The following is a 20,771-nucleotide window of genomic DNA, read 5'->3' as shown; positions in this document are numbered from 1 at the left end:
AAAATAAAAAAAAAAAAGAAAAGAAATAAGATCTCACGAGAATCTAGCTCTATTTTCTATTCCTTTTTGATCCCCGCCTCCTTTCGATGCCTGCCCGCCTCGCTGAATCGCCTGTCCCTCTGCTTCCTCGCCGCCTCCTTCTTCTTGAGAACCTTCATGCCAGCCTCGCCGCCGATCCCGCCGAAGACGAGGCCGACGCCGAGCCACTGCATGCGCGTGATGCGGTGCCCGAACCAGACGACGCTCAGCAGCATCGTCAGCATCTTGCGCGTCACCGTGACCGTCGTGAGAACCAGGCTTCCGAACTTGCCCAGCGTGTAGTAGATGGCGACCTGGCCCAGGGCGCCGCAGAGAGCGAAGCCCACGACGTCGTAGCCGACTTGGGGGTGCGCCTTGATGAAGGACAGCGCCTCGGCGAGCTCGTTGCCGGTGCCCATGCCGATGTATTGGCCGATCGGCGTGGGTGCGACGTAGGGCGACAGCACGAGGTACGCGCTGGTGAGGATCGTGGCGAGGATGTTCATGGCGCACATCATCTGGGGGCTCGAGTACGTCTTGAACTTGAGGAAGATGTCGTCCTGGACCGTGTTGGTCAGCCCGTCAAAGAGCAGGTTGACCGACAGCAGGAAGAGGCCGTACACCTTGTTTGCACCGGCGGCGTTCTTGGCGTTGTGTTTCGCGGCCTTGGCTGCCGCCGACGGCGCGTGCAACGTGAACACGGCCACGCCCAGGGTCACCAGCACGACGACGGCGAACTTGTACAGCGCGATTCTCTTTCGGAACAGTGTGACGTGCAGGAACAGCACGGGGAGCAGCTTGCACGACTTGGCGAGCACAAAGGTGATGTAGTCGATGTGCTTGAGCGAGGCGTAGCCAAAGGGCGACGCCAGCGAGCTCGTGATGGCGATTAGGATCAACGGCTTCGTGATGGCGGCGCTGGGAAATATCGGCGCGGGTCTGCCGGGCTTGTGAGGGTGAGCGGTCGTGAAGAAGAGGTAGGCGTAGCCGACAAGAGAGGCGAGCAGAGATTGTACCGTGTTGAGGAAGATGGCGTGCGTCCATCGCTGCGGTGCAGAGGCGGGACCGTACGTCGTGGTGGTTATGCGCTCCTGCAGGACACTCCACGTCAGACTGCACCACTCACGTAGTCAGCATTGGTCTTGTCTCTTGCGTGTTCAAAAAAAAGAAAAGAAAAAAGAAAAAAAAAGAAAAAGTCCGCAGCGACTCACAAGGCGCCGTATATGGCCGCGACGCAAGCGAGCAGGTTGAAGACTCCAGGCTCAGCAGCTCTCGCCGCGTGCGCCTTGTCTGTCTCGCCGTCGTCTATGATGGTCTTGTCCAGCATCTTCGACACATCGCCTCTCCCGTTACCCGTCCGCTTCGTGACGCCATTCCCCTCGATCGTGATCTCCGACGGCTCGCGCCTCTTGGGTGGTGACTTCGTGCGCCCCATCCTCCTGATGTACCAATGTTCAAAGGAAAAGATGCTTAAGGAACGGCGAGGGTCAGACAGCCGGTGGTGCGACGAAAAAAAGGAAAACAAAAAAATTTGAGAAAGAAAACGGGATACTTGTACAATATAAGGGAAGAGGGGGAGGAGTGAAGAAAAGAGAGGAAGTGAACGTTTTGGAACCGACGTTCTTGACTTTGGTCGCGCGCGAAACGGGAAATCTGGCGTCTTTGCCCGCACTTCGGGGGGGCCTGCCCGGGCGTCTGATGCGGCTGGGTAAGCGGGCTAGCTGCATGCGGAAAGGCGAGCGGAGTCCTCAGCCTTGAGGCCTTCAGCCTCGTCACCACCGCACCTTTCCCACGTCCGCGTATGCGGTCCAGCGTGGCGTTGGCATGCTCTGACTTGTATCCAATGAGAACGCAAAGCAAGGCGGCGGCCAGGCCGGCCTTTTTTTTTTTGCTCTGCGGCGCATGTATTGCAGGAGACGCATGAATGGTTTGCTAAAGGAGCTGCTTGCCCGCCTCTCGAGTGGCGTACGTCACTTGAGACGTACAGGATACACTTTCATCAGCGAGTTGTTTTATGTCTTGGTTAGAGTTGAATGTGCTCGCCACGAGCCGAACATTCAATCCATCTGTTGATTGGAAATTCTAGCTCACGCACCTTTCTCTTGATCCAGATCTTCTCGGTCCGGTCGCTCTCCATCGTCTTTTACATAATCTGCGGCACAATCAAGTTACGAAGCAGTGTTGGCACCTCAGGACGGTCGGAAGGCTGGGCGACATGTTCTACAGGCATTGGAAATTTCCTCGTCGGTCCGCGGTAGAGTCGCTCGTTCTCGGATTCTTATTAGTGCGAAGTCATGTTTGGGGGTTTTTCCCGACTGCTCTGGGATGAGCAAAGGGCGGTGAAGATCTTGCTAGTCTTACGAGATCAGGGCGGGAGGTTGGCAGGCGCAAGCGGCTTTCCCCGCCGACTGATAATAAATTGTGACGATCTAACAGATGAAGCACGGCTCGTGATTTTTCGATGCTGCTCTTCCGCATCTGCCGACGGAGCAATAAGGTTGGTTCGGACGAGCGGTGAACGCGCATGGGGGTTTCTACAGATCAAGATCAGGCCTCTCGGTGCAAATCAGCGCGGACAACGCGAACGGTGCCGCTCAGAGCAATGGATGCAAGCCGGGCTGATCCTAGTTCTTCAGGTGATCAGATATGATGGGCAGTCAAATCTCCATGGTGACGCGGGAGCTGCATGGGGATGGAGCCACTGGGAGGCGAGCAGCGGAACGTTGAAAAACCACCAAACCAAGAGGTGCAGCACCGGATTGTGGACTTGCGCCGGAGTAAAACAAAACTCCTCGCGCGAGCTGCAAGGTACCAGAGTGCACGTACGGGGTTATGCAACCTCGACCAGCTCGTCGCTTCAACGCGCGGACGGACATCAGCCAAGCGCTGCCGTCCTGTCCCAGCGCGGTGCCCGACGAGGGAGAGGCGAGGGGATCGAAGTCCCGTTGCAAAAAAAATCCACGCACGAGAAAGAGCAGGCGAGCGGTGCGAAATCTCACACGGCAGCAGGAGCCGAAGGTACCGCCTGATCAGATGCAGCGACGGGATGCAGCAAAGTGCAGGGCGTTGGCCGGAAGGAAACCGCGGTAGTGGCCAGGGGCGAGGGGGCGACGGAGCGAGAGCAGAGGGGTCGGACAAGGGGCAGGAAGCAGCAAGCCACGAGCGTGCGGTTAGTGGGTAGGCCAGGCCCGGTAGGCGGGAGCTGCTGGGCGGCAGCTGCTGGGCGGGAGCTGTTAGGCGGGAGCTGTTAGGCGGTGCCCCCGCCGCACGCCCGGCCGTTGTGTGAGCAGGCGTCACTGTGGGCGCACGTACGCTCGCACTCACGCGCACCAAAGCGCGCATTCATGCACGCACCGCAGGCCGCCGAGCTCGTCCACAGCGCCCACGCCCAGCACGTCCTCGCGCATTCTCTTCCACAACCATCCCAAGCCAGCACTGCACGCACACGCATACGCACACACGTACACACACGTACACACACGCACACGCCGTTCTCTCTCGCTCGCTCTCGCGCTCCCGTCCTCTCTCGCCTTCCCTCTCTCCCACACGCATACACATACGCGGACACACGCACAACCATACAAACATCCCCGTTCCGTCCGTCCCATCCAGGATCCGCCCACGACCACCGCCGCTGTCTCCACCACCGCTACCCTCTACTCAGGCTGCCTTCCACCCCCCCATCCTCCTCCCACCCCCCCCCACTCTCTCTCCCTTCCACAAGCTCTCCGCCAGTCCTACACCCAAATTTCGTCTCTCAATTGTGGCCACCCAATTCCACGCCTTTGCTACCTCACCCGCCCTCTCCTCATCTCCGTCGTCCCCGCCTCCTCACCCCTCCCTTTCCCTCAACGCTTCCACCCCTCGAAGTGTCTCCAATCTCCTCAACGTCGCCGACCCCGCATTCGATGTGTCTTCGCCGTACCTGAATCAAGCCTACATTCACACCGGTACGTTTAGATTTTTTTTCCCCGCCGAGATGCACGATAGTTGCAAGCAAACAATTGCTGATGTCGTCTGTTGTGATGCAGGCACGACATAGAGTCGCTTCGTTGCTCTATCCTCTCCCCATCGCCCTCATCGACTCCACCCGCTGCTCCCTTTTCCCTTGCCGATTCACCTCCGCAAAATTCACCACAGCCAACCACCATCGCCGCTGCCACCATTTCTCTCCCGACAACGACGATAACAATGGCTGCCGAAGTCGACACTACCCAACCATCGCAGACCTACGATGCTGCGGACATCAGCTCGGCCATGAACCGGCTGAGCACATCGGACTCGCATCAGGATGCTGCGCCCCAGTTCCGCACAGAAGAAGACTATGCTGTGCAGCAGCTTACCCTGCGTGCCATTGTGTCGTCCCGCGAGGCTGGCGTCATCATTGGCAAGCAGGGCAAGAACGTGGCGGATCTGCGCGACGAGACAGGCGTGCGCGCTGGCGTCAGCAAGGTCGTGCCCGGCGTGCACGACCGTGTGCTCACCGTCACGGGCGAGCTCAGAGCCATCACCAAGGCGTATCGCATTGTGGCCAAGGGTCTACTAGAAGGTGCGCCGCAGATGGGCATGGGCGGACTGATCAACCCGAATGGGACACACCGTAAGCCTTTTTTAGTTTTCGTTCCGCAACGCATCGGCTCCCAGCCAGATACCATGTGTCAAGAGAGTGTCGTCTCGTTACTCGGAATGAGCAAAGAAGACAGACGATTTGCAAAATTCGCTCTTTGTTTGACGTAGGAACGACTGCTAATGTGTCGTCTGATATAGCCATCCGCCTGCTCATCTCCCATAACCAGATGGGTACCATCATTGGTCGTCAAGGCCTTAAAATCAAGCAGATTCAAGATGCTACCAACGTGCGCATGGTCGCTCAGAAGGAAATGTTACCTCAATCCACTGAGCGGATCGTCGAAGTCCAGGGCACCCCCGAAAGTGTCGAAAAAGCCGTCTGGGAAATCGGAAAGTGCCTTATCGACGATGCCGAACGTGGCTACGGCACTGTGCTGTACAATCCTGTCGTGAGGGTGCAGTCTGGCGCAGGAGCCATCAACGGCGGAAGCTCGAGTGCCGGTTCGGCCAGCTACAGTAACGGAGGGCGCATGTACAACCGTACCGGTCACGGCGACGACTTCCGCGACTCGGCACCCTCTTATCCCCGCCGCAGCGGCTCCGACGCGGCGTCTCGTCCTCCGCCTCCAACACATACCGAGGATGGTGAAGAGATCCAGACTCAAAATATTTCCATCCCGTCGGACATGGTCGGCTGCATCATTGGGCGGGGCGGCAGTAAGATCAGTGATATCCGTAAGAGCTCTGGAGCGAGGATATCGATTGCCAAAGCACCGCACGATGAAAGTGGTGAGCGCATGTTCACCATCACAGGCACTGCAGGAGCGAACGAGAAGGCCCTCTACCTTCTCTATGAGAATCTGGAGGCGGAAAAGATGAGACGTCAGAACGCGAGTCAGTCGCAGGAATAGAGGCTGCTGGAGTGATGTCCAGGTGCACTGAATCTCAGCCAACTCGGAGCTTGAAGCGACGTCATCATGGCTATCTTGGGCTTTGTCGTCGAGTAAGGTGTCCGGCGTTTTCCATTTCGCCTACCACCTTTGGAGGGCGAAACCATTCGGTTTTTTTTTCTTTCCTTTCTTTTTTTGCTTTCTCTTGATTTCTCTTCCTAGTCCTTGGAATTCTGCATAAGTCGGAGTATACTTCGTTCGGCGGGCGCGGTCAAGCTATATTGATCATGAATTGACGACTAATGCTTTGATATCCGCGAGATCCATTGATCTTGCAACTCATTGGCCACACTCAACCTCACACACATATACGTACTCATGTCGATTGCCGGTGCTGCAGTCCAGATCCAGTTCGTGGCCAGTGGGAGATTGGTTGCGGACATAATCACACCCAAACACCTCAACTCGAGAAATCCTAGCTTAGCGCCGCCTCAGCCGTGACAATGCACGAGTATTACGAAATAATCTCATACGCACGCAGCAACTACAAATCATGACGAAAAGAAAAAGACGCCTTGAGAACCGATCACGTTCTCAAGACTTCATAACAGCGAATATTATCATCAGCACACTTACTCGGCGGACATCTTCCTCGGCTCAAGCTTGCATCTCCTCTCACTCACTCCCTCTTTGGTTTTACCCTTTCTCCCTCTATCTCGACGACATTTTCCTACCTTACTCGCCAACAACCAGCTTCATAAATGCACTTGCGCCATCTTCTCATCCTCGTTCTTCCTCTCAATCTCTATTTCTCTCTTCTCTCTCCTCGTCTCTCGCACACACGCAACCAAACCTGTACGACGGCAAACCAGCAAACATCAACATTATCAAAACCCCCCCTTCTTTGACGACCAGTTTCGACGGAGCAGCCGAAGCAAAAGAAGCACCCTAATCTGTACAGTACGGAAATTCTGGTTTGTTAATTGGGGCCAGAATTTTTGTGTCGCAGGGAAGGGTTATTTTCGAGGTAGCATTCTCTGCCTGGGTTCTCATACTCCTTTATTCGCTTTTAGTGGGGGTGTGTGAATGAACACGCAGAGACAACTTCTAACGCGCGTTAGCTAGAAGGGGATTCTATATTATGATGGTTTTTATGTACTAGCGAACTACCTTTTATCCCCAATTCTTTTCAAGGGCCTCTCGTACATTTCGTTGTTCATATGGGTTTGCCTTCCAACCCCCTTTGCCACTTTCAGCCTTTTTTTTTTTCAACGTGACTTGAAGTGCCTTTTTTTTATATATTTTTTACGGCGCGAGAGGAGGAGTACTATTCCTTGAAACAGAATCATGTTCCTTACTACTACAGACATCAATTTCTCTCCTGTATCAACGCAGCTCGAACAACATGTCCGGATGCAGTGCGCTGCAAAGCATTCATCCTAGCACAGCGGGAGCTCCTGATCGTACTGCAGTGCAGGCTCCATCTTCATACCGTCAAAATGGGTCTATTCAACCTTGAAAATCACCTTCTGCACCTTCATGTTGTCAAATAGGTCGTAACCCTCCACAGCATCCTTCAATGGCATGATCTTGTCGGCCATGAATCTGCAACACCCTATCAGCATTGATCGGCTTCGGAGAACAATTTATTCAGTAGTACGAAGGAATCAAGTACTTACCCAAGGAGGTCTTGCTTCTTTTTGAGCATATCTAACGCCTGCGGGAAGATGGATCGAACCGGGCATCTACCCATCTGTATCCTGAGATTCTTGCCGTAGGCCTGGTTTCCGGTCCATGGGATCTAGAGTTCAAAGTGTCAGTAGAGCGTCGGAATTCTTCTGGTTTTTTTTTCTTGTTTATTTTATTTTGGAATGCATACCTCGCCATTATGCACCCCAACACTGCTTATCACCCCCCACGGTCTGAGTAGCTCAAAACCCATCTTGAGCGCCGGACTCAACCCTACAACCTCGATCACCAGGTCCGCGCCGCGACCATCCGTCAGTTCCTTTACCCGCTTGTCCAATTCCTCTCGCTGTGTCTGGAAATTCCAGGGCTCGGCGCCCAGTTTCTTCGCCAGATCCAGACGGCTCGGCACTCCGTCCACCGCGAGCAAATGCTTTGGCTTATACTCCGCCGCGTTGATCAGCGCACACAAGCCCACGGGTCCGCACCCAATCACCACCACGGTGGCCTCAGCGATCTGCTCGGGGCTGAACATCTTGAAACCGTTCGACGCAGCGAAGTAGCCCGTCGGCCATATGTCAGCCATGAGCACCAACGCCGAGTCCTTTATGCCTTCTGGCGCTTTCATGACCGTTGCCTCTGCCAGCGGAATTCGCACGTACTCTGCCTGCGCTCCGTCGAGAGCGGCGCTACCAAAAAGCAAACCCTTTTCACACCGCGAGGAGAAATTGTTGCGGCAGTAGAAGCAGGCGCCGCAACTCAGGGTGAAGGGAGACACGATCTTGTCACCTACGCTGAGCGTCTTCACGGCCGACCCTACTTCCACGATTTTGCCTGTGAACTCGTGGCCCATGATGAATCCAGTAGGCGAGGGCTGGTGACCTCGGAAGACGTGTAGTTCACTGTCCACCTCGCTATATCAGCTTGAATTTTCTCGTTTATAAGCGAATCGTCACCATGCATCTCCGCATGTCTCATGTTCCAGCCCCCCCTCAGTGCCCTGACTGTGACATTCTGCCAAGCTCGCGTATCACGTACCTTCCACACAACGCAGTGTATTCGACCTTCACAATGACATCTGTGGGATCTTGCAACTTTGGGATAGGCCTTTCCTCAAGCTCAACTTTCTTCGGCCCCTTGAACACAACGGCTTTCATCGTGCCGTCCGGCATGGTGTCACAGTGTATGTTGGTTTGTGCAGGCTATACGCTTTGATTGTGCGATCTGTCGACAAGGACTAAGCGAGCTATCTTTATGCCGTTCCTTTACAATTCAGAAAGACCAGAAGGAGTCGGGAGATTAGAAGGACGTTTCAGGAAAAGTAGAAAAGTGTGGAGAGTGTGTCGACCGGGGGAGGTAAGAAAGGGCTATATTTGTTATTTGCATGCCACCACTGCAAATCGTAGAGGAGTTTCGCGATGACATTACCCAACCGTCTGTTCCGCTCTCCGAGGCTTTTTCCCCCCTTGCGACACAACCGCAAACGTCCGTGATCGAAGGCTCGAGCACCAGTAAGATGGCGTGGCTAAGCACGCAGGTGAAGAAAAAGGTACCCATCCTGGCGCGACTTCGGCGGACTATGTGCGGGGCATTTTTCTGGTGCTTGGGGCTGGCCCTGAGGGGTAAGAAAGGCAACTGTGCTGGAACGACACCGATTCCGCAGCTTGCTTCCGTGATCCTTGCTGACAACTTCGTTTCCTGCTAAGTGGACGAGGCCAAACGATTGGACTGCGCGAATGCGGGTAGGCGGAGGAGGAAAAGAAAGTGAGTAAATGGTCCAAGTGCATTAAAAAAAGGGCGTGAAAATCTCGTGACTTGGATATCTTTGACGGTCTTGATTCGGCAACTTGCCACCGACGGCTCTCACTTTTCCGCGCAATGAAAATCATGGACCGAATTCGGATGATATCTTGGATTATGTAGGTGCTGGCTAAGCCAATGATTCAAATTCCATTCTCGGCACATACACTATGCTGTAGAGAGCACGGCGAACTTGATGACGTTCTCGATGGGGCTGGAGAGAAATGATACTTGCAAGCTTCGAGTGAAAATGGAGCAAAATCTTACCGCCTGCCTCCCCTAAGGCCCCGCCACGACGCCTTGTCCAATGCGATGCTTAAAAAACAGTGTCGAATCCATAAGGTCAAAGAGAAAAGATCGTGACTGATGCGGCCTTTGAACACATAACGTGAATGGCAAACAAAAAAGAACGCCGGAGAAAGTCGTCGACAGTCCATCAATAGCACAACATTGGAGCAGTGCACACTCCTCTCTCCGCGTGTCGATGTTAGGTCACGTTGCTCAGCAGCTCTGCTTCAAGGATGAACTTTCCCTCCTTATACTTCTCGCTTGTTTCGTATGCTTTGTCGTACTTCCATCCAACCGTCTCTTTGCACTGTTTGCAGTAGATGTCACGTACGACGTGTCGTCCCGTTGTCATGTTGCGCTCACCGGCCTCGCCTGCTGTGATGTTGACTACGTTGTCAAAAAGGTACGCCTTGCCATGTTGACCTCTGAAGTTCTATAATCTGTTAGTGCGGATCCGAAAACTATCAAGGAGGCCGAAGGGGCATACGCGGCTGATGATGTCGTCGTGGTTGGCTAGGTGAGTCTTGCAGTTCTTGCAGCCGTAGATCTTGTTAGAATCTAGGTATATGTTATATGCCAGGCCCATGTTTGCCGCTAAGCGGACAGAGGAGACTTCTCAAACGGGACTCGTGCGATGGAGACAATGAGAAGTTCCAGCACGCGTTAGATGTATAGAGCAGAATGGAGGGGGGGGGGTTCGGAGGACTGCGAAGTTTGTCGAAGCGCCCCGAGCTTAAAGCCCTTCCAGTGAAGATTTGTGGTCCGCACGAGAAGCGTTTGCAACGATAAGACAGTGAGACAAAAGATAAACGTTTGGAAGAGGCAAGGCGACTGACCGATCCTGTGAACAGGCTATTGGGTCCACGTGCTGGAGAGTAGTAGACTGGAGCTTGGGGTTAGAGACTGAGAAGAAACGACCGGCAGCTTTACAGAGCGCCTGGATGAACGTAGGCAGAGTGAAGAGCTTCAACAAGGCCGATCATCGACGGGGCTACACGCAGATCTAGGAAAGCTCAATGCAAACAGTGGTATAGACGAGCGTGGAGTGTTCTACGTGATCGCAGATACGAAAACGGTTAAGTCAGCAGACAAGGCCAACGAGGTCATCACGAGGAGGCGGGGGAAGCCCGGAAACAGCTGGGACAGGCTGACTCATCATCATGTGATAGGGTATAGTCACGTGACAAGTCGCCTCTCGCGTCGGGATTGCAATTGGTGCGTGTGGCGTGTGTCACGCACGGACCCTGCTCGCGACTCGGCTGGCGAGGCTCTCTCGTGTGGTATATTGTCGTCGAGCATCTGCACAACAACAATTCCTTCCCTCTTTCATACGCCGTTCATTTTTGCTCCTCGCGTGTTGCACCCGGTGTGGTTTAGCATTGTTTTCTTTGCATCCCGCGTCATTCTTCCTTCCCTTGCCGCCAAGACGCGTTTCTCCAGTCGCGATGACCGCCGTACCGCCAGCCATGCGTCTCGCAGATGCGAAGAACGGCTGCGCGAACTCGCCTCTCCCTTCGCCTACAAAGTCTCCAAGACGCGTGCTAGGCGAATTGACGCCAAATACCAAAATAACGCCAAAACCCCTCCTGCCTGGCGCGAAATCACCGGTCAAAACAACACCAGTCAACAGTCCGTTTAAAGCTCCAGAAGTCCTTTCTGAGTCCTCTATACTCCTCACCAGCGACCAAAGCGATGTTTCGTCTTCCGGAATTTCGAAAAAGAGGCCGTTCTCAGCCATTTCGTCCCCGGAGAAGCGAGACGCGACGAGGAAGCGTCAACAGGATATGCCACCCCAGACAGTCTCACCTGCTGCCCTGGGATCTCCGCTTCCTCCTGTATGCAACTACAATTAGTACCCAAAGTCCTTATAGCTAACTTATGCAAAGCCAACTCCCGCCATCGAGCTTCCAGAGCAGCGGCCATCGGTAGAGAAGGATGAAGTGGTTGAGACGTCAAGTGAACACGACGACGCTCATATTGAGCTTCCAACAGCTGCACAGAGGACGAACGGCTCGTTTTCCTCTCTCATTGACTACAATCCCGACAACGCGTCGGACAGATCAGACCCAGCCACGGTGTCTTCGCCTCCGCTTAGGCCGACATCAATACCTGTGACTTCGCGTGTCGAATTGCTCAAGCTAAGATTGAAGATGGCGATGTACAAGATTAACACGAACCAAACGTTTGTGCCATTTTCCAAATTGGAGCCGCCTCACACACGAACCCCTATCGAAGCCGCAGAAGAGACAGAAGACCTGGAGGAGGATGCAGAATATGCGTCTTCAGTCCAGACCGTACGTACGCGTGGAGAGTCCAATTCTGGATCGGATGGAGAGTTACAAACTGCAAAAATGACATCAGACAATATTGTTATCACAGGAGGCCCCGTCGCGAAACTGTTGGACGGACCTGTCCTCGTCCCAACCGCGTTTTCGACGCGCTTTCTCGTAGCGTCCGAGTCACCCGCGTCTCCAACTCGGAGGACGATAGAAAGGAGCATCGATCAGCAAAGGACGCCTGCTACGAGTCCAAGCAGAAAGTATGTGGGAGAGGAGTCCGAGCTAACGAGCAGTGTGGTCAAGGGTCATGCGGCGAGCGGATTGCTTGAACTTGCGCAGTCAAGGTGAATGCATTGAAAAGTATATAGAGCAAGGGTGGGCATGGTACTAGCATATTTGGTACGATTCGACGTTTGTAGAAGCTCTTTGCGGTCTTCGATCGTCTTGCTGGTCAGTGTTGGCTTATGTGTTTTGGACGAGATACCAGCATCCTGGACTTCATCGGCAATAGACTCTAGTCAACGATATGTTTATTGTAAATAGTCGGCATCTTGCCTCAGCGTAATCTCAAATCGCCACTATTTGTGGCGTCGAAACAAAATATTTGACGTTTCCACGATCGCAGATTGTCCTTAATGTTTTGCCTAATTTTTTTGACCTCAAATCGAAACTTCTGTCATCAAACTTTGGTCCGAGCACTTGTGTCATCCTCCAACACGGATCGGGCCGCTGCAGATCGCGCAATTAGCAGAGCCGAGCATCGGCGGACATTAATAATACACCTCAACTAGTTAAGCTCTCCAGGCCGTGGGAAGATACGACATATACCTTCCCAGGGAAAAAAAAGTTTTTCCAAAGTTTCCACGCAGGCTCGCAATTACCAACATCCTGGCTTTCCGCAGAACTCTCGCAAAAATGACGAACTTCAACATCGAGATCGTCTCGGACACGGTTTGCCCTTGGTGCTACGTTGGGCACAAGCAGCTCACCAAAGCGATTGCAACCTACCGCGCCGCGCATCCGGACAGCAACGACACGTTCAGCACGACCTGGAAGCCTTTCTATCTGGACCCTGATGCACCCAAAGTGGGCATTGAGAAATCGGAGCGCTACGCGGCTAAATTCGGCCCCGAGAGGACGCAGGCCATATTCCAGCGCCTGGGTCAGGTCGGGCAGGCCGTGGGCATCAACTTCAAGTTCGGCGGTAAGACGGGCAACACACGCGACTCGCACCGCCTGATCCAGCTGGGCAAGACGAAGTCTCCCGAAGTGCAGACCAAGGTCGTCGAGGCCCTGTTCGCGGCCTATTTCGAGAACGAGCAGGACATCACGTCCCACGACGTGCTTCTCGCGGCGGCCAAGAAGGCGGGCCTCGACGAAGCTGAGGTGAAAAGGTGGCTGGAGAGTGATGAGGGTGGAAAGCAGGTCGATGCCGAGGTTGCGGAGGCTCAGGAAAGGATGATAAGTGGGGTTCCGCATTTCACGCTGAACGACCGATTCGAGGTCGAGGGTGCACAGGACAGCACGGCCTTTGTTCGCTTATTCGAAAGACTGAAGAAGATGGAAGGAGATGACGCCGTGGCGAAGGTGGAAGTGGGTTCAAAGTGCTAGGCGCTACTACTGGCTACAGAAAATTGTCGTACGTTTTACTGTTCATTGTATACATAGCACTCACACTTCATTCCAGAAGGCTGTGCATGACAGATAGTCTGGATGACGCTCGTTTCATATTTTTCTCTTGAATTCGATTTCTTTTCTATCCAGCTCGGAAGGCCGTATGCACTTATGAATGCCATTACGATCCACTACTAAAACTCAAGAAAACAGTTCAAGCTTGCTGCACAAAGGGGCTAGAAGTGTTCAATCCGCGCTGCAAGGGACTTGCTTCAATCTCTGCTACCGATATTCCAACGGTTTCGAGGGCACACACACAGAGAGTTGGACAACGGTTGGCACCCAACATTAAGCGGCGATTGACGATTTAGCTTCTTCGTAGTCGTTAGCTTGATACATGCTTTAGTGCTCCTGCTTTTGGGCATGAGTAATTAGGCTTTGTACAGTTTTTACGTGTTCAATATTATTCAATCAATACCACATGTAAACCGTCTAATGTAGCTGCTTCTACCACGGTCAGGCACTAGAAAACGTCGTGCTCGAATTGAAGGCTGTTCAGCAACGCAATACAAAGACCACACACACATCTGTGTTCCGTGCTTTTCTGCCTAGTCGTGAAAAGAATGATTGTCGCCTTGATTCAATTCCCAACCAGGAGAGCATCGAAACTTACGTACGAGATCGGAGAGAAAAGGGCAAGTGGACTTTTGGCATGTCCGTCGCAGTAATCCGAGGATTTTGAGAAGACAGCGCTGATGACATCGAGGAGAACTTGCGTGCAGGCGCGGATCTTGATTGAAAACGCGGCGCCATATCCATATGATCATGTAGATTATATCTAGCCAATTGTCAATTACCACAAGTCATAGTGGATAAAAATGAGGCCAAAAGCGGCATAGGCGGATGGCTAGATTAAATCAAGGTCCAGACTCCATTTTCTTCCACAATCTCGACACTTCGCTTTTCATCCAGCGACCGTCTACCTGCTTCCAAGATAGCGCCAGTCGCAATTGTATTCTTCAGCGTGGGCAAAGGGCGCCCGTCCAGTTCATCAAGTGTCACCTTGCCTTCTTTCAGGTCCGTGACAGCATCTACAAACTTTTCGAACGATATATAACCATAGCCCGATTGGCCTGCGAAGTTACCCGCCTCATCCGGGGCATATTTCATGTAGAACCTATGCGTTGTTAAATCGCTCGTCATCCCGCAACTTCTCGGTTAGGACTTACGGATTGTACCACGATAATCCACTTTCGTCTTCAGTGACATTATATCCTCTCTTTGCTTGATCAATCCTAATCTCGCCCTTGCTACCCATCCAGTGGAAGTATTGGTTGCTGTGCACTCCGGCTTTCTGCGGTGCAGTCCAGCTCGCGGTGTACACGCCAGTCGCACGCTTTCCCGAACCATCCTTCTTCACCCAGTCTACCAATAAGGTGATTGTGTCCTCAGTTTGTGGTACACAACCGAGGTCTGTAGCAATCCCTTTGCTCGCGCTTCCAGTGACCCGGACTGGTCTCCACTCCGGTGCCATACTTTCGCACACATCGATATGGTGGCTATTCAAGTAATATGAAATATCTGAATCTTTACCTGCCCACGCCTTGAATGTTTCTAGTTGACTTTTTGGCTGCGACATATAGCTGTAGAAGTAGTTGAAGTCACCGAGCTTGCCGGATGTCGCACGATGCCGCGCGTCTGCGTATGCTGGGTCATAGCGTTTGTGATGCTCGACATAAACAAACACATTATGTTTGCGTGCTTCCTCGATCAACTCTTGATGATGTGCCAGGGTCATCACAGCCGGTTTTGTGAGCATTACATGAATGCCCCTCTGTATAGCGTACATGGCAATTGGATAGTGCGTGGGATCGGGCGTGAACACCGTAATGGCATCACCAGGAGAAAGAGCATCGATAGCGGTCTTGTACGCGTCCGGATCCCGCACGTCGCCTTTGGGGTAAGCATCGAAAGACGTGTCCAGGCCATTGTAGACCTCTGAGATGTTCTTGCGGAGGTGTTCACGGATTGCTGGGAACTTGCTGCCTGTCGTGCCGACCATGGACAGCTTGCCCACTTTGCCGCGGCGCCGCAAGTCAAAGAGTGTCAATCCTACCACGCCGACTTTTTTGTCGGAACCGGAAGCCCCGCCTCCTACGAAACCGGTGGTATATTCACCGGTTCCAACCTGGGAGCGTCAATCAATTGCACTCTGCATGTCAATGTCCAATACACACCATAAGCACATTAAGAGGCGCCATTCTGCTGTTCAGTCAACTTCCAAACGTCTGGCCTAGTGGTGTTCAAAGTCTTGTTCAGATCGTAGACGAAGTTTGACTCGGTGGGGTTGAAAGGTGCTGCCATGGTAGGACAGCAAGTGATATAGGCATTATCACAACGTTCAGCACCTTGTCTACTAAATTTCCAAGCGGCTCTCGCTAGGCCTGCTATAATACCCACATCAAACGCAGCCGGCATGGTTGCAGCACGACATTGATGCGAAAATATCCTTGCTGGTGACCTTCGTACGCCCTCAGTTCCCCACGGACCCTGGAATTCAGGATCCCAGGCACGCCATTGGTGGAAAAATGGTCGGGGCTTAAGGAGGACACCATCTAGACCAACCGTGTATGTCAATTCCTGCACACTCATTCGGCATCTCCACAGGACTGAATGAGTTCCTGGACTGAGAATGGTCCCAATTGGAATGTCATGCCTGCGGAGCGATCATCCCATTCCCCCACGCCACGGCATCTTGCTGAATGTCTCGGAGCGGGCATGGTTTGCGCTGCGGTTGTCGAGTGACCAAAGTTTCGGCAAACAGTCCGGACAACGGTTTACCGAATGCGGGCTCTGCTCGTGTGGCCATGCCACCGACTGTTGTGCGCCGGGTTAAGTTTGGCGCGGGATGTATGTGTAAGATCAATCCTGCCATTCGGCGATCGGCTCAATTGCAAGCTATGGGTTCAGCATGGTCGCCACTTTTGGCCATAGTTGCCCTTTCGCATATAAACTATCCTACAACCCAGTCGCTGCGTGCAGGCCTCTATAGCTCTTGTCCAATATCGAACTCTTTTTTTTTTCTCATCGCTCGATCACACGGGAGGTTTCTACCGCCCGTTGTTTCAAATCCCGCAGAAAAAAACATCGGAGTGAGGATCATCATTGTGATCTTTTCAGACAACAAGTTTCACATCTTCAAAGCATTCTCACAGTAGAATTTAAAATGGCAGCAAATGGATCAAGTAACGGGGCTCCGCGGCCTCGCAATCCTCTCAGACATGGCATCTACTCACCAGTCATGACTTTCTTCAATCCGGATACCGAAGACGTTGACATTCCTACATGTCGGAAACATGTGGTCAGGCTATGCGAGGCCGGACTACAAGGAATCATCGTCATGGGCTCCAACGGCGAAGCGGTTCACCTTAGCAAAGAAGAAAAAGTGCTCATCACACGAGAGACGCGCGCCGCACTTGATGAGGCCGGTTTCTCTCACATACCTGTCATCGTTGGCGCAAGCGAGAATTCAATTAGAGGCACGGTTGAACTTTGTGAAGAACTTGCCGCAGCTGGAGGCGAATATGCCCTGCTTGTTTGTCCATCCTACTACAGGTATGCCATGGATGAGGACGCGCTGTATGAATACTTCACCTCTGTAGCAAGTGGATCGCCAATCCCAATCATCTTGTACAACTATCCTGGAGCCGTTGCTGGCATCGATATGGACTCGGACTTCCTGATCAAAGTTTCCAAACATCCGAACATCATTGGCACGAAATTTACCTGTGGAAATACAGGGAAGCTTACGCGCGTGGCACAGGCAACCAACGCGGTGACCCCTGCGTCTCAGGGTTCTGGTTACATGGCCTTTGGTGGCATGGCCGACTTCACTGTTCAAACCGCAGCTAGCGGCGGAAGCGGTATCATCGCTGGCGGTGCAAATGTGCTGCCAAAGACGTGCGTCAAAGTGTGGAATCTATGGGCTGAAGGAAAGTATGATGAGGCCATCGCATTGCAGAAGGTGCTAAGCAAGGGGGATTGGGTTTTGACGAAGAGCGCCATTCCTGGAACAAAAAGTGCAATCCAGAGCTACTTCGGATATGGCGGCTATCCAAGGCGACCTCTGAAGCGACTATCCGACGAGAAGGCCAAGGCTGTTGCAGATGGAATTGCCGAAGTCATGGCGGTGGAGAAGAGTCTTTAGGAACAGGTTTCCTGATGGCTGAAAATGGCATGAAAATTACGTGCAGCATTAGGTAGAATAGACAGTACGTGACAAGAGCAATCCACGTGAACCTGTTTCTTCTCGTTCAAATAGTATATCGAAACGGGAGTGTGAAACCACTTAGAAAGTGATCTTCGGAGGTAAAAGAGTCTAAGTTTAGAGCTCGCATAGCTAAGCCAACATGATGACTTTGGTTTTGAATTAGAATGAGGTTAAGCCGGACAACGTTAACTAGTGCTAATGGAAGAATTCAGCTCAAGGACTTTGCAATGACTCTGATGCAAACGTTGTCTGAGAGAAGTTGAGCAGTTACGTCATTCTACATCACTAAGTTGACCTTAACTTACGCGACACCACAAGGCTGCAGTCGTTAATCGACTGCTCCGTACCTGCAGATACGGTTGCAACTGTCTGCATCTACCCCAGGGTACTGAGAGCTTCGCTTTTCAACTTCTTTCCATATTTCCCTGTGCTGTCGAGACACCGACATGATGCCCCCCATCAAAATCTACGCTGACGCGCCATTGCATCCGGAGGGGGTCACACCAAAGACAGCTGAGCCGGAAGAAGCATCTGGCCCACCGCCAACGAAAACAACGAATCAACCGCCCACAAATCTTTCAGATCCTCCGGCTCCACAAACTGGAGCTCGCCCTCAGGTGCCAGCTCCAACGCGTGTGGCAGGAGGTTCGTTCGGTCCATCACCACCTCAGCCTGGAGCAGTTCCACAGCCTACAATTACAGCTACGTATACAACAACCACGACAAGTCAGCTTTCTCCACCGTCTCAAATGAACATTCCGGCCCCGTCAACGAATCAGGCGCCGACTCATTCATCATACGTGCCGCCAGCATCACAATATGAGACAGGGACTACTCTGGAACCTCCATCAAGCAACCTACATGGCAGAAGGGCGTCGCTGGAGCATCCCCCGGGCTATCAGCAAAATCCATACGCAGCTGATGGAACACCTAATGATAGGGAGAGATTCGCAGAAGCGGCGCGGCAAGCGCAGGAGGAAGAAGGGATCATGGGTTCAGTAATGAATGCTTTGTCAAGCGCTGGTAGGAGACTGTCAGAGTTGGAGGACGAGGCATGGAAATGGGCGACGGGTAAGAAATAGCTCGACACTGAAGACGTAGATACAGGTGAAAAGACTTACAATTGCAAATTGTCAACAGCGTAATAGCGTTGGAAAGAGGCTAAAAGAAACCAAATGGAATTCAAAAATCTTTTTTTTTTGGTTGATGAATACCATCTGCTCTTTGATCTGTCAACTTATTGAATGCCACCGCCGGGTCTGCGCCATGTATGGGTATCGTGATGTTGTTAAAATGGCCAATTTGAACTCCGCGCAAAGTAAATGAATTGTGCTCGAGACGATCATTCCATCCATCTGCGCCCACAGCGCACACACTACGTACGGACGATCAGTCTTTGTTCATGATCTAGCCTAGCAGCCAACTCACCTTCATGAAACTGGTCATAGGCTCATCTGCACTACGAATCTGAAGCTGATAGAACTTGGCCTCGGAGCCGTCGCATTTCTCGTTCGGACAGCTTGCTTCTGTCGTGCTGCAGTTCTGGAATTCATCACCACCGCCGAGAATATCCGCGACCTCCTTTCGCGGCAGCTCTCTCTTGTCAACGTATGACTTCCGGAGGACGCGGACGTAGGGACAAGTGCGGCAGGTCATGCGGTTCTGGGCACCGGAGTCATCGAAGGCAGATCCAGCAACGTCCGGAGGCGCGGGTGCAACGGTGAGCAGATTGCCACAGGCAGGACAAAAATAGAGCATTTTCCTGATCTTTGTTGTTAGAGCGGAGATCGGAAATGGGCTTCTTTGAAGACGTTGTACAGCAAGGCCGTCAAAACAGGTAATAAGAACGAAGCAAAAAAGGGAAAAAAAAAAGTGTTGGAGCGCGGCGATTTGTGATGCTGCAGAGATCTCAAGGTTGCGTCTCTGAGACGTGGGGTTTAGTGGGGCTGAAAGCAGGAGTCCCTGTCAGGCAACGTCCGGCATGACTGTCCACATATTTCTTCCGTACAACACGGACGCAACTCTCTCCGCCTCACCTAGTAGATATTCTCTGCATTCGTTTGTGCGTAACTTGGAGCTGCTGTGCATGGTCCAGGTCTTGGTTAGCTTGCCACGCGATTTGCTGCACGTCGACTCCCCGAGCGCTATTCTGAAACCGAAGAATTGGTTGACACTCCGATCGGGGCTCCCAGAGTAACTGGCAACTCAGCCTCGTTCCTGGCTCTCGAGTAGTGCGCCCAGCAGGCCGCCTTCGTTCTCTTCCTCATTCCACTGGCAATCAGATCTCTCCTCTGCTCCCGCTCGATTTTCCTGTGCCTTTCGTGTCTTGCACTTCGCTGTCATGGCTGATGAGGTATATTCCACATGCACGCAATCTTCTCCTGTACTGGTTGGAAGGAAGGCTGACGTAGTGTCTTGCAGGGCGCAACACCCCGCGAACTTGTGCTGGAAGCTTGCCGCCGTAACAACACAGACCTGCTGCAAGAAGTCATAGATGATTTTTACGCGAAGAATCCCAAGAACGAAAAAGCGGCAGAGGAACAGCTAGCCGAGCTTCTCAACACGGCACGCGACGGCATTGGGCAGGGCGTGTTGCACATTGCAGCTGTGAACGGAAATTGTACGTGTCTTTCGCCGCTCTCCTTCCAGCTCGCCAACTTGGACCAACGTGGATACCGTATGCTGACCTCTCCGCTAGACGAAGTTCTCGACCTCCTCCTCGATCAAGCTGGAATTCTGATTGATGAACACTCGCGCCTTGAAGCCGACACCCCCCTACACAAAGCTGTCCGCTATGTCAATTCTCTCGACAAGTCGGACTGGGAACGCGGCTACCAGATTGTCGATATTCTTATCGACGCAGGGTGCGACCCCAGAATACGGAATCAAGCTAAGCTAAAACCAATTGAGCTGGCAGATCCGCGCAACGACCAGCTGAGGAATATGCTGAGGAGGGCAGAGTACAGTTTAATGGTTGCAAATGATGTTGTCGATGATGATGACGATAGACCGAATGGGCCAGGCAGCGAAAGTGACTGAGAGATGGAAAGCGCGCAAAATTCGTTCCTTATTGTGCAAGAGGGTGGCGAGTCAGCGAGAGTCGTGACTATGGATCATCATTTAGAGCATGTGCGATGCACACAATGGCCGAGTTGAATTTGCGCAAAACGAGCACAGTGTTCATATTGGACATGAGGCCGCATGAGGTAGTATATACACCAAGCAGCATGGAAATAGTTCTGCTTTAGTAGTCTAAGCTTGGAGTTTCCTCTTTCACGTCATTTTCCCATGCTAAACTCGTCCCGCAGAGCAGGTACAGTGCAACATTTGCATGCGATTTCATGCCAATAGCTCAAT

At 52.6% G+C, this 20,771-nt stretch overlaps 11 protein-coding genes across 11 annotated transcripts; 6 read left to right on the top strand and 5 right to left on the bottom strand.

Moving 5' to 3' along the window:
• Positions 1 to 31: 31 nt before the first annotated feature.
• PV09_02859 (uncharacterized protein) lies at positions 32 to 2,253 on the bottom strand. The gene is made up of 2 exons (XM_016355969.1): positions 1,230 to 2,253; positions 32 to 1,131 (listed from the first exon to the last, which is right to left on the bottom strand). Exons 1-2 carry the CDS (start codon positions 1,451 to 1,453, stop codon positions 57 to 59), a joined length of 1,299 nt encoding a protein of 432 aa, XP_016216275.1. The 5' UTR covers positions 1,454 to 2,253; the 3' UTR covers positions 32 to 56.
• Positions 2,254 to 3,699: 1,446 nt separating this feature from the next.
• PV09_02858 (uncharacterized protein) lies at positions 3,700 to 6,802 on the top strand. Its single transcript, XM_016355968.1, has 3 exons — positions 3,700 to 3,968; positions 4,050 to 4,618; positions 4,786 to 6,802. The coding sequence occupies exons 2-3, from the start codon at positions 4,210 to 4,212 to the stop codon at positions 5,496 to 5,498; spliced, it is 1,122 nt and encodes a 373-aa protein (XP_016216274.1). The 5' UTR covers positions 3,700 to 3,968; positions 4,050 to 4,209; the 3' UTR covers positions 5,499 to 6,802.
• Positions 6,803 to 6,982: 180 nt separating this feature from the next.
• On the bottom strand, positions 6,983 to 8,335 carry PV09_02857 (uncharacterized protein; the record flags this gene model as incomplete). The annotated part of the gene is made up of 4 exons (XM_016355967.1): positions 6,983 to 7,082; positions 7,157 to 7,278; positions 7,357 to 8,065; positions 8,202 to 8,335. 4 exons carry the CDS (start codon positions 8,333 to 8,335, stop codon positions 6,983 to 6,985), a joined length of 1,065 nt encoding a protein of 354 aa, XP_016216273.1.
• A 1,115-nt stretch (positions 8,336 to 9,450) lies between these two features.
• PV09_02856 (uncharacterized protein) lies at positions 9,451 to 9,837 on the bottom strand (the record flags this gene model as incomplete). Its single annotated transcript, XM_016355966.1, has 2 exons — positions 9,451 to 9,684; positions 9,739 to 9,837. The coding sequence occupies 2 exons, from the start codon at positions 9,835 to 9,837 to the stop codon at positions 9,451 to 9,453; spliced, it is 333 nt and encodes a 110-aa protein (XP_016216272.1).
• A 713-nt stretch (positions 9,838 to 10,550) lies between these two features.
• Positions 10,551 to 12,133, top strand: PV09_02855 (uncharacterized protein). Its single transcript, XM_016355965.1, has 2 exons — positions 10,551 to 11,086; positions 11,138 to 12,133. The coding sequence occupies exons 1-2, from the start codon at positions 10,697 to 10,699 to the stop codon at positions 11,876 to 11,878; spliced, it is 1,131 nt and encodes a 376-aa protein (XP_016216271.1). The 5' UTR covers positions 10,551 to 10,696; the 3' UTR covers positions 11,879 to 12,133.
• A 98-nt stretch (positions 12,134 to 12,231) lies between these two features.
• PV09_02854 (uncharacterized protein) lies at positions 12,232 to 13,730 on the top strand. The gene has a single exon (XM_016355964.1). The coding sequence runs from the start codon at positions 12,446 to 12,448 to the stop codon at positions 13,139 to 13,141; it is 696 nt and encodes a 231-aa protein (XP_016216270.1). The 5' UTR covers positions 12,232 to 12,445; the 3' UTR covers positions 13,142 to 13,730.
• Positions 13,731 to 13,915: 185 nt separating this feature from the next.
• Positions 13,916 to 15,616, bottom strand: PV09_02853 (uncharacterized protein). The gene is made up of 3 exons (XM_016355963.1): positions 15,382 to 15,616; positions 14,374 to 15,332; positions 13,916 to 14,321 (listed from the first exon to the last, which is right to left on the bottom strand). Exons 1-3 carry the CDS (start codon positions 15,403 to 15,405, stop codon positions 14,057 to 14,059), a joined length of 1,248 nt encoding a protein of 415 aa, XP_016216269.1. The 5' UTR covers positions 15,406 to 15,616; the 3' UTR covers positions 13,916 to 14,056.
• Positions 15,617 to 16,196: 580 nt separating this feature from the next.
• PV09_02852 (uncharacterized protein) lies at positions 16,197 to 17,633 on the top strand. The gene has a single exon (XM_016355962.1). It carries the CDS (start codon positions 16,371 to 16,373, stop codon positions 17,349 to 17,351), a length of 981 nt encoding a protein of 326 aa, XP_016216268.1. The 5' UTR covers positions 16,197 to 16,370; the 3' UTR covers positions 17,352 to 17,633.
• PV09_02850 (uncharacterized protein) lies at positions 17,509 to 19,292 on the bottom strand. The gene is made up of 3 exons (XM_016355960.1): positions 18,843 to 19,292; positions 18,536 to 18,789; positions 17,509 to 18,292 (listed from the first exon to the last, which is right to left on the bottom strand). Exons 1-2 carry the CDS (start codon positions 19,170 to 19,172, stop codon positions 18,757 to 18,759), a joined length of 363 nt encoding a protein of 120 aa, XP_016216266.1. The 5' UTR covers positions 19,173 to 19,292; the 3' UTR covers positions 17,509 to 18,292; positions 18,536 to 18,756.
• Positions 17,680 to 18,616, top strand: PV09_02851 (uncharacterized protein). Its single transcript, XM_016355961.1, has one exon. It carries the CDS (start codon positions 17,861 to 17,863, stop codon positions 18,494 to 18,496), a length of 636 nt encoding a protein of 211 aa, XP_016216267.1. The 5' UTR covers positions 17,680 to 17,860; the 3' UTR covers positions 18,497 to 18,616.
• Positions 19,293 to 19,409: 117 nt separating the features above from the next.
• PV09_02849 (uncharacterized protein) lies at positions 19,410 to 20,765 on the top strand. The gene is made up of 3 exons (XM_016355959.1): positions 19,410 to 19,767; positions 19,836 to 20,034; positions 20,113 to 20,765. The coding sequence occupies exons 1-3, from the start codon at positions 19,756 to 19,758 to the stop codon at positions 20,451 to 20,453; spliced, it is 552 nt and encodes a 183-aa protein (XP_016216265.1). The 5' UTR covers positions 19,410 to 19,755; the 3' UTR covers positions 20,454 to 20,765.
• Positions 20,766 to 20,771: the final 6 nt, after the last annotated feature.

This window comes from Verruconis gallopava, assembly GCF_000836295.1.
Source record: "Verruconis gallopava strain CBS 43764 unplaced genomic scaffold supercont1.7, whole genome shotgun sequence".
Taxonomy (NCBI): Eukaryota; Fungi; Ascomycota; class Dothideomycetes; order Venturiales; family Sympoventuriaceae; genus Verruconis; species Verruconis gallopava.
The sequence above is the reverse complement of the archived record's forward strand: the minus strand, read 5'-3'. Positions and strand labels throughout refer to the sequence as shown.